Raw genomic sequence first — 10,833 nt, forward strand, 5'->3', positions numbered from 1 at the left:
TAAAATGACACATCTGTGGTAATATCAACACAGCAATTCAATCCTTCATTTTTATTTTATTTATTGCAAAACGTCTAGTTTTATACCTCCCACTCTCCCTTTTTTATTCTCTGCATGCCATCCCGTGTTCAGACTTTCCTCAAAGCTCTCTTCTTTTCCGCCACTCCCTCTCACAGCCTCCTCTATCGACTCCTCATCTTCTCTGTCATCCTCTGGAAGTAGCTCTTGCTCTTCCCTCCCTTCCTCCTCTTCTCCCGCCAAGCCCCACTGCGTGGAGGCTCGGGAGGCAGAGGTAAAACTGTTGCCTCCTCTGCTGAAGGACCAGGCCTGGGGGGTTCACGCCCAGGAGGCCTTCCTGCTCTTCTGCCTCGCTCTGGGTGAGTGCTGCCTGTGACTCCGACCTATCTCATACCCCTCCAAAACCCTTCCCCTCCCTCAGGGACACATGCTTGGTTTTGAAACCCATGCTTTGTGTATTTAACCATTTGTTTTACATTCTTTTTCTCCCCGTTCTACTGTGTGTTGGCATTACTCGAACCTGAACTAACAGAGCTGTGTGTTTGGGTTTCTGGATTTATTTGCTGGATTGCCACAAAGATGGATCAATTTCTGAAAATACAAAATAGGGATCCATTGCAAAAATGTCAGCTTCTTTACAACCGACTTGCACAAATATAGATATTTTAATAGGTTGCTGTGTAATGGCAGTCTTAATTTGTAAAATTTAAAGATGAGCACTGTTAACGATGTCTCCATGGAACATACAGAAGTTTGCAAAAGAATTATTGGTAAAACTGTTGATTTTTTTTGTGCCTGTAAACATTTGTCAATATTTGTATATATTGGAAATGGTTGTTGATTATGTACATAAATCCATGGGATGTTGGGCTCCCTGTAGAGGGGTGAAATAAACCTTGTCAGATGATTTCAAAACTTTTTTTTAAAACTGAATCAGAATAAAAAAAATTACACAAAATATCATGGTATATTATTGTTGAAAGGTAATCCAGTCCCACTACACTTTTTCACATTTTGTCATGTTTGAGCCACAAACTTCAATGTATTTTGAGATTTTTATGATTGACCAAAAACAAAAGACGGCATTAATGTCAAGTGGAAGGCAAATATTTATGAATAATGATTTGAAGACTGTGGCATGCGATTATATTTGATCCTGAGTTGATTTTTTTTTCAACGTTTTATTTTCAATAACTGTTTTATATCAACACATACACATGTCCACTCCTGTCACAACTCACAATTCACATCTTATTTACGCAGACCATTCCAGTCATTTAACCTACACAAGCAAACTGGTCGTACAATTCCAGCTCTGCCAAAAGTCTTCCAGGGAATGTTGATGGAGGAAACAGTCCAACAGAGATACATTTCCTTCAGATAGACATTGGACCCTTTAAGAGACACTTATATTCATCAACATCCATAGATATATACAATACAATAATTACAGTGATAGGGACAACAGTAGGCATAATGAGGATACAAACTAAAGTGATCCCCAGTTGATTTATTGTGGAATCACCTCCTGCTGCACTTAGTTGTATCTTTTGGGGTATCTATGAACTTTGCATATCAATAATTGATATTTTTGTTTCATTTTTTGTTAATTTTTACTGAACTTGTCAATTTAATAACAAAGAAAACCTGAACATCAATTTTGTACTCAACCCAGGACTTTAACTGGACCACTCAAATACAGTCAGTGTGCTTTTGATCTAAACTCCCTTTATTTGTATTTTTATGCTCATCCTGCTATAAATTGGTCTCCATCCCAGTCTCAACTCTAAAAGGTTTCCAGATTCATCTTGTATTTAGCTTGATCCATCTTGCCATCCATCTGAAGGTTAACCCCACAGCATGGTGTTGCCATTACCATGTTTTACAGGTGGAATGGTGGGTTTGGTGTGATGTTAGCTTTCTGCCCAACTTGGCATTTTGCATGTTGGTCAAAAGGCTCAAATTTGGTCTTATTTGATCAGAGCTCCTTCCTTCTTATGTTTGTATCTTCTACATAGCTGGTGCTAAACTAAACAAACTGAGCAACTTCAATTCAGCTAGTTTTTGTATTCCAGCTCTTAAGTCAGATCTATGGCAGCACTGAGGTGCTAAGAGGGGGTTAAATCAAATGCATGCCAAAATTCAAAATTATATTGTATTTTTTTACTTGCGTGTAATCCTCAGAGGCTGGGTTACACGTAGATCTGATACGGACACATCATTCTACAATCGAGAAAATGTTTTAAACAGTCATCCTGGTTGGTGATAGTTTATCAGGCATCAAAAACTATTTTCTGAATGTCCAATGTTTTCTTTCAGACTCTCAATGTACAACTTTACAAGATGGCAATGAACAGATAAGGTTTAAGGAAAAGCTTTTTCTTAATGTCGTAAATGAAACTTTTTCTGGCATGCTGAACTGTTTGCATGATCACTGTTGATACAAAACAAAATCAGATGTGATGGAATCTGTTACTGCTGCATGACTGCTTGCACCTCTGCAAACCGATTTCCTCATGTGAATGTACCAAAGGAAAGCACCATGTTTTCCACGCCAGGGTCTCAACAATCAGGAGTCAACAAGAAGTCCCGTTCTGTTCCGCAGGTCCAAGCGACATCCATATTCATTGGCTAATAAATGGGTACAGTGTGGACACCCCAGTAACAGAGTACCGAAGGCCACTGGGCCAGAGGGAGGTGCTGGTGAGCAGCTGGCTTAGAGGGGGGCCGCTGATCAAGGAAGCCCGTTACCGCTGTGTTGCTGAAGCCAGCACAGGAAGTGACACATCTGACATTGACCTCCATCTGACTACCGGAGGTATTATAGTTGTGTAGATTTGAGTAAAAACGTTAAACTGCTGTGAAGTGGTCGTGTATAAGGGATTTGCCCTGGTTGGTTGTGAGTATTGCCACTGATGGGGCGACGGGTGATGTTTAAATCTATGAAGGATGTTGTTGTTTGACAGACGAAAACATTCCATCCAGGGATCTGAACCAATGGAGAGGTGCGCTTACAGAGCATGAGCAGCTGCTGAAAAGATGGGAAAAAGCCTGGGTAGGTCACACAGTGTTTACGTCTCATGTTCTTCAAAAGCCTATTTGTCTAAATGTTTCACTTCATTAGAACCAGTATATCAAGATGAAAATCTTTTTTATTCCAGTATCATGATTTGAGGATCTTTCTTCTGGTGGAAAAATAAACCCAAGAAAAATATTTGGCTTTCACTTCTCACCATTGGCACAATTGCTGGTACAATTGAAAAATACATCTTTAAAGTAAATTTAACCGATACGTTTTTTTTTAAGTTGACATCTCAGTGTGACCAAGTCTCAATAATAGCTGTTGTCTTTTACTTATGGTGGAGGTTCAAACAACGTTATAGGGCAATACTTTGATGAAAAATATGACAGTCGCTTGTCTCTTATGGTAAAAATAAAATAAAATAAGTACAAATGTAAGAAAGCAACAGTCTCAATAAATCAGACTATGAAGAACCACGTTACAAAATATCCTTATCAATTTTATTTCAAATTGTTTTAACCACATCAATACTTCTAATTGGATTAAATGCAAGTCTACCATGATTGTCTATTGAGATTTTTAAAAATAAAATGTGATGACCAATTTATAGCTTAGATTTTAGAGGAGAACCATCTACTTTTAAATTTTTTTTTATCCTTTTATGGCCATTAAGCACAGAATCCACAGAAATCCTTGCCTTGCATTTTTTCACTTCTTTGCTTCTTTATAATCTCTGCTCTTTCCTCTACAGGAAAGTTGTGATGGCCACACAACTGGGTGAGCACGTGTTCATTCTGGTTGTGGACTGGCCTCTCAGTCCAGCTGGACCACTCCTCTGACACTGAACATTTCACAAACACAAGTAAAATGTTTCAGTGTCACCACTTACATGAGAGTTTGATGGACCATGACATGAAGAATTCACAGCTCTTGCAACCAGCAGGTGCAGACCTCACATGGCTGCTGTGATGGTTTTTGGACTCCCTCCAAACTGGAAGGATTGGAGTCAGCCCACTGACTCCTTCAGTCTAAGAAAGCTTGTACTGGATTTGTTGCTGTATTCACACAGTATAAGACTGCCATTTTGAAGTAGTGCTTGTGGGGAAACGGCAAATGTCTTTTTGAAGTTTATCAGATTCTGTGGGTCAGTGTCTCTGTTAAACCCAGTTATAGTGTGATGATATTCAAAGTTTTGCCTCTTAACTTCCTTAAAGAAGCAGTTTCACTCCTTAAGGCTATCTTACAGAATTTTTACTTAAAATATACTAAGTTATTCAAGCCTCAACTAGGATCAAACTGAGATAAGAAATTTGCTATCTATGGTCATACTTTTATTGCCAGTATGTCTTATGCTTAAGCTAGCTTAATTATTTACTTGAATCAAACGATACTTTATTATAATATTCACAATACCAATACAAAAGTAAACATTCAACTGCCAAAGTTCAGTGTATTTTGGCACACACTGAAAAGTTTACCACTTATTGATTTTTTAAAAGAAACGTATGGTTTTAGTCTTGAAATAAATTGTTTTATTCCTGTCTGATTTGTATTGAATAGATCATGTTGAGCAACTGCTGGTTTTTACAGAAATACTGAAAACCAGTATTTCGGTAAAAACCCAACAAAGTTAGTTTTTACCTTAGAACAAAACACTGAATGGGGTATACATGCTATTGCAAGGCACCTTAGGCACAAGGCTATCTAAACTTTATTATACAGTACTTTAATAGAAGTTTTCTTAGGCATGTCTTGGATAAGTCCTGTGGGGGTCTGGATTTTTTTTTACCTCACTGAGCAGATTTATGTTATGTAATTAACACTAATGCTTCTTTAGTAGTCATGATTTTATAATATAATCTATCAAAGTAGGGTTTTTTTTTTAAAAAGAGAAACTTTTACTTGTAATTGTGCACTGAAATATTGCAACAGTGGCACTTATTTGAATGAATCCTGCAGCTCGGCAAGTTCCAACTCTGCTGAATCACAGTGTACCACATCAGCATTTTCCACAAAAAGCATTTTCTTCCACCTGAATAATTTATTACCCAAGGACTTCTTCTTGTAGATCTATTACAGCATTGGAACAGGACAACTGTTTCCTAGAATCTAATTGTCAAAACAGATGCTGATTATTAAAGAAATGGATTATAGATTTAAAGAATGATGACTATTCCGTAAGGGGAAAATACTTTGTGGTGAGGCTTTATTGTTGTTTTTCACATTAGAAACTTTGCATTGAGCTAAAGTGCATCTGGGCAAAAGAAATGCAGTTGACCTGGACAACACTTCTGCACAAGTTGCTGTTTAAGATGTTTCCATTTGAATTTTAAAAAAGATAATAGCACCCTCTTGTGCCCAAAAAAGGGGGAAAATGCTGTAAGCAAAGAAAACATGGAAAAACTGAAACTGTATGACAGCAGCACAATTCCTTAAGCAGTTTTCTAGAGAGTTCACATACAAGTATTTAGCTACACAGCAACCTTTCCACTGGTCATGTGGGCTGTCAGGTGTTCCATTCCATTATTTCTTTACGTCCAAATTGCTTCTTGGTAAACATTCTAAGTCAGCTTTTTTCCTTCTGGCTGAATGAAGCAATTGTTGCTAATCACAAGTCCCTGAAACACGAGGAAAATTACAAAGAATATTTATCTTTAACTGTTTAAGCAGCGACATGGTAACCATCACTCACAGTACGACTTCCCAATGAGAAGTGGTAGGACTGGGTCAGTGTTTTGGTAGAGGTCTTCTAAATAGTAGGACATGAGGCTCTGAAAGAGAATTTGATGAAAACTTCACATAACTAGGTAGCAGTACAACTAATTTCTACCGTTATTTTACAAAGAAAGCTTTTTCCAGTTCCAAGGTAGGCCAACCTTAAACTGTTTAGTTCACGGACCTGGTTCGTGTATCATGTAGTGGATCCAACTTTTGGACTGCTGCACTCCCAGCTGTCTCCACTCATCTTCAGACATCAAGTGGGATTTTGGGACATACTTAGCCATTTCCCGAGGTAGAATGACATGCCTAAGCAAGAGAAAAAAAAAGACTATTACTTTTAATAAAACAACTAATTTCCTTAATATCATGACAAGTAATAAAAAATTATTTTATACAAATCTCTCCAGTCTGAGAACTTAAAAATGTGGATATATTATATTTTAAGACAATTTTTTCAATCCCAATAAGACTTGGGGTTGAATTAGAAAAAAAATACATATACACAGACATATATGTATATACTATATATATGTGTGTGTATACAATGTTTACATTGAGCAGAATGTGCATTTATATATATGCACATTCTCCTCCATGTCTATTTGGCAAAGTTACACATTCTTTCCAGTCAACACAACCCCTGGAAAATATTTAAACTCCAGACTTTTCTGGAATTTTCCAGACTACAAACCAGCTGTATCAAGATGAAATGGTCATTACTGCTACCTCAGAAACATAAATACGTAGGTATCTTTAGGACTGTCCTGTAAAGACTACAGAGAAACTTGTGCACATATGTCCAGAATAGATAAGACCTGGAAAAACTCTGCAGCTTTTCTCCAATGAGCACGACTAAAAGATTAATGAGATGCAGCTGTGCACGATGGTGACTTCAGGAACCCCAAGGACTCCTGAAATATAATTTTTATTGTATGAAAATTATATAAGGTGTACATTAATTCAAGTTTTAAGCCCCCCAAAACACACAATTGCCCCATTAATGTGGCACACCGGTCAAAGTTTTAGAAGCGGTACAGGTGAGTTAAAAAAAAAATAGACATTTTGAACAGTTAAACGTGTTTCTTAATAGAATATCACTTGGTTGTTTTCCTTACTGACAGTAAACAGGCTGAGAGAGATGGCTGCTCACCTGTATTCGTACTGGTCGTCACTGTACCTGTCCGAGTAATAAATCTGGATTCGAGACATATTTCCAGTGAAGATAAACAAGAAAAGTTTGTAATCAAACGCTCGTTACAGAACAACACTTCAGTTGAGGTTTTGGTCTCTCGCGTAAATTGCATCGAGGCGGTGTTTGGACGGTGCATGTCACGTGACCAAAAACTTTGTTTCCATCAATCAACCGGGCGCAGGTGAGGGTGTTTTTACAAATGTGGAATTTTATGCTGATAATGACATGTGGGGAATTGCATTATAATATCAAATACTGTTTGATGTGCTTAGTCTTAAATACGAGTTTTTTCTTTGCTGATTAATATTTTATCTTCACTGTGTTGCTATATATCGCAGACATTTTGGCTTCACAAGCAGAGACAAAAACAGCTTTTCTGCGGCGCTGGTGTAAGAGGATGGATTTTGTCCTGTAGTGAGACTCTTATGTTTAAAGCGGATACAGTAACTTGCAAATACTACTGAGTCTGATACCCATATTCTGGTGCCATCATTGACAGTTAGGCAGCTACCTAATGGGTAGCTAGTTATCCATTAGGTAGCTAAGTCCACCTGTGTGTTAATTTCATCCCAGTATAAATCCGGAACCACACCAGAGAGGTCAAAAATACAGTAGAAGAAAAGAAGACACCATCTACTGATACAAGATGATGATGATGATGATGATGATGATGGCAGCATCATGCTGTGGTAATGTTATCTTTTAGCAGGGACAGGCAAACTGGTCAGAGCAGAGGGAAAAATTAATGGTGATTATTATAGTTAAGTCCTAGTAGAAAACATCTAAAACACAGCTAGACTTGTGTTGTGAGCACAAGTCTAGCACCACATGTTGATGTACCATTGGGCAATTAAACCACTTGGCTGTGACCCTGTGAAAATAATGCATGAATATATACTGTAAGTGCAGTGAGTTTGGCTGGGTGAAAGAGATGCGTTGTGTAAGTGTGCTTTGTGTATCGTGACTAGACATATAAGCTGTTGTCAGTGAAACTTCAGCAGTTTTAACGTATTCGTTTAACATATTACATTACATGCGACAAAAAATGACCCAATCAAAGTCCACACTAAATCGTGACGAGACTTGAACATTTATGCTCACAGACACTCCATAGTGAGTCCTGAGCAACTTAAAGAATTTTCAGTACAATACACCCAACAGCATGTCGTGTATGGGATTTATTTTCTGTTTTTCTTTTTTATTTATTTATTTTTGCACTAAAATTGTGACTGTTCTTTTTACTTTATTCAGAAAAGTTCCAGTAGCATTAATATAGACCTAAAGATAGATTGAGTAAAGTGTTGTCGACAATATTGGGTCAAGCACTAAATGCATCTGAAAATCCTTAAAACCCATGCTGGTTTATGAGAAAGACGATTTCAAAAAAATTTACCAAATATTTGACCTGAAATGTGTAATCTCTGAAAGTGGTGCTAAAGTTGGCTTTTGTGGCAGCAATTCTTCAATATGTATATTTTTCTAGTAGTGCAGACTTGTATCTTCATTAACAATAAAGTAGTTCACCCTTTATTTACCAGAATCCTGTTGTCACACTATCGATGTGTTCTTGCTTTATTGTTAAGAGCTCACTAAAAATATCCGATTTTACCAATTAAATGCTTCTGTTTTTTTATATTATTAACCGTTTTCCCTCTAGCTTGCCTGGAACATTTTTTTTTTAACATGGCTTTGGTAACTAGGCAACAGCAGTCAAGTGAAATATTTGTCGGATTCCTCGCTTTGTCTTTCCTTTTTTCCTACCCCACCTCTTAACAACTCCATTCAGTTTATTTATATAACTCCATTTCACAACAATCACTGTCATTTCAAGGCACTTTCCAAAAAAAATTCAACATTTCAGAAGTAACTTGAGAAACCATAATTGCACCAAATAATTAGTGTTAGACAATATTGTCTTCTGGAACCTGCAAATAAACAAATGTTTGTTTTAAAAGAAAAAAAAAACATCAGAGAAACATAATTCTCCCATTTTTCCTGCTATCTATAGCATTGTTCACAATTGTAATGCTTTAAACACAGTGTCTTTAATTGTGGTCCATGTTGCTGTGCTGCACCAAGCACGGCTGCTGGGATTCAGGACGTAGGAAAGGCATTGATTGAATCTTAGACCTTTAATAGATTTCTTTCTTTAACTTAAGTGTTTTACTATTACAAGTTTTATCTAATCTATGGATTGACAAAAGTATGACAGAAAGCTGCTGTCTTAAAGGCACTTTTCACAGAATGTGAATCTATTCTATGAAAAAGGTCTTCACTTTGAAGATCTGCTGAGTAGGAAAAGGCGACATCTAGTGGCAAATGTTTTGAAACACACTTCTTTTTGACACTAAAAACAAGACAAAGAAACAGGAGAATTGGGCTGTGCTAAAGAGTTAAGTTGGGCTCTGAATCACTTTTTTCATGTTTTGTTTGGTCTGAAACTTTAAGCATGACAAATAGGAGAACAAATGCTAAACCTGAAGTCAAAAGCAGAACATTATAATCGGGCACAATCAAACTTACAGCAGCACTTTCTTCCCAAGATGGGGATTGTTCTTTCATTGCTGTGGTTAGTTTTTTCCCTCATAATAGATTTTTGCAGTTTTTGCTTTTGTGCAACACATTAAAGTTTTCAAATCATCAAAAAAGTTTTGATATCATACAGAGATAACCAGAGTAAATACAAAAAGGATCAAATGATTTTAAATTTCTTTGTATGGAAAAATTTGATCTAAAACTATGTGGTTCTGTGTGAAAAAATAATAATTGATTTGCTGAATTTCTTTATATATGTAGAAGAATTTGGCCTCCTTCTTGTGAGAATTGTGGTTTTTAAAAATCACAAATGGCTTGTTTAGTGGCCCAGTGACTTTAAATAAGCCACTACAAAATTATTACTTTGCTACTTTTCTTTTTTGAGCCATTCAGATTAGGTCCACACAGAATACATACATGTGAACCACCACTGAAAATGTCCTCACATTATTCCAAATTGATTTTCCTGAAATTGCGATGCAAAATGAAGGGATATTGACTACATTTTTTTTTTTTTTGCTTTATTCATCATATTCATTTTGGCACTTTTTGGTGCCACTTTGTTTTTTTTATATATATATTTTCCACTGGGATATTTTTATATTTTTGCTGTCAAAACGTTCTAAGCAAACCTTACATTTTGAATACAATGTTCCATTTATGAATTACATAGCACCCATTCACAATAAAGACAGGGCATATATATAATTCATATCCAATTACATAGTGTCTACTTCAGTTTAAATAAATTCAGTCTACAGTTGTTTTTCAGCTCAAAATATATTTGCAGTATAGTGTCTGTATCTCCTTTAGCATATAAACAGTAAATTAGTAATTAAATGTGTAGGTGGTAACTGTTGACATGAATGTGAAGGAAAAAAGGTGATAATGAAGGCAGTTCAACACATAGGGGTGGCAGCGTTTCTTCTGTTTAATATTTTGAACTCATTTCTTGTACTTTGTTCTTTTATGAGACCACAGAGGAATAATGCTTTGCAAACATTTCACCCTCATTATTGTTTACCACATTTCTAAGAGGTTGCTGAGAAGAGACAGAACACAAATGGCTGTCTGGAATGGTTTCTTCCACTATTCTGCAAGCCTCCCCTGAATGAGTCATCCAGCTGGCTCTTCATTGGATAAGACCATGCCATCCCAAGGGATTGCCTTGCAGAGGCAGAAAGGCCTTGCTTCCATTCACAGAAACACTGGTATGCCTGCCCGTTATTTCATTCACATAAAAGACTAAATATTGCATGTGGGGTTTTTTAGCCCTTGGCTTCCTTTTTCTCTTTCTCTCTTTCCTCTTCTTGTGATATACGAGGACCTGCCTCATCATCCCTGC

General features: G+C 36.8%; 2 protein-coding genes across 2 annotated transcripts in view; one reads left to right on the forward strand and one right to left on the reverse strand.

Annotated features, from left to right (window-relative positions):
- Window positions 1-6,813, forward strand: part of sema4d (sema domain, immunoglobulin domain (Ig), transmembrane domain (TM) and short cytoplasmic domain, (semaphorin) 4D) — a 44,865-nt gene extending 38,052 nt beyond the window's left edge. Inside the window, exons 17-20 of the mRNA XM_028024872.1 lie at window positions 177-377; window positions 2,624-2,836; window positions 2,985-3,073; window positions 3,792-6,813. Coding sequence (XP_027880673.1) covers window positions 177-377; window positions 2,624-2,836; window positions 2,985-3,073; window positions 3,792-3,821 — 533 coding nt within the window. The 3' untranslated portion in view covers window positions 3,822-6,813. The remainder of the gene's footprint in view (window positions 1-176; window positions 378-2,623; window positions 2,837-2,984; window positions 3,074-3,791) is intronic.
- LOC114149228 (cyclin-dependent kinases regulatory subunit 2) lies at window positions 5,671-10,497 on the reverse strand. Its single transcript, XM_028024878.1, has 3 exons — window positions 6,912-10,497; window positions 5,940-6,067; window positions 5,671-5,811 (listed from the first exon to the last, which is right to left on the reverse strand). The coding sequence occupies exons 1-3, from the start codon at window positions 6,968-6,970 to the stop codon at window positions 5,768-5,770; spliced, it is 231 nt and encodes a 76-aa protein (XP_027880679.1). The 5' UTR covers window positions 6,971-10,497; the 3' UTR covers window positions 5,671-5,767.
- Window positions 10,498-10,833: the final 336 nt, after the last annotated feature.

Source organism: Xiphophorus couchianus, chromosome 8 (assembly GCF_001444195.1).
Source record: "Xiphophorus couchianus chromosome 8, X_couchianus-1.0, whole genome shotgun sequence".
Lineage (NCBI taxonomy): Eukaryota > Metazoa > Chordata > Actinopteri > Cyprinodontiformes > Poeciliidae > Xiphophorus > Xiphophorus couchianus.

Excerpts from the sequence above, each read along its gene's own strand:
- LOC114149228 (XM_028024878.1), bottom strand. The coding sequence starts at position 6,970 with ATGTCTCGAATCCAGATTTATTACTCGGACAGGTACAGTGACGACCAG. Across the intron at positions 6,068-6,911 it reads GACGACCAGTACGAATACAG|GCATGTCATTCTACCTCGGG; the intron begins GTGAGCAGCCAT and ends TCTCTTGCTTAG. Across the intron at positions 5,812-5,939 it reads CTACATGATACACGAACCAG|AGCCTCATGTCCTACTATTT; the intron begins GTCCGTGAACTA and ends ATTCTCTTTCAG.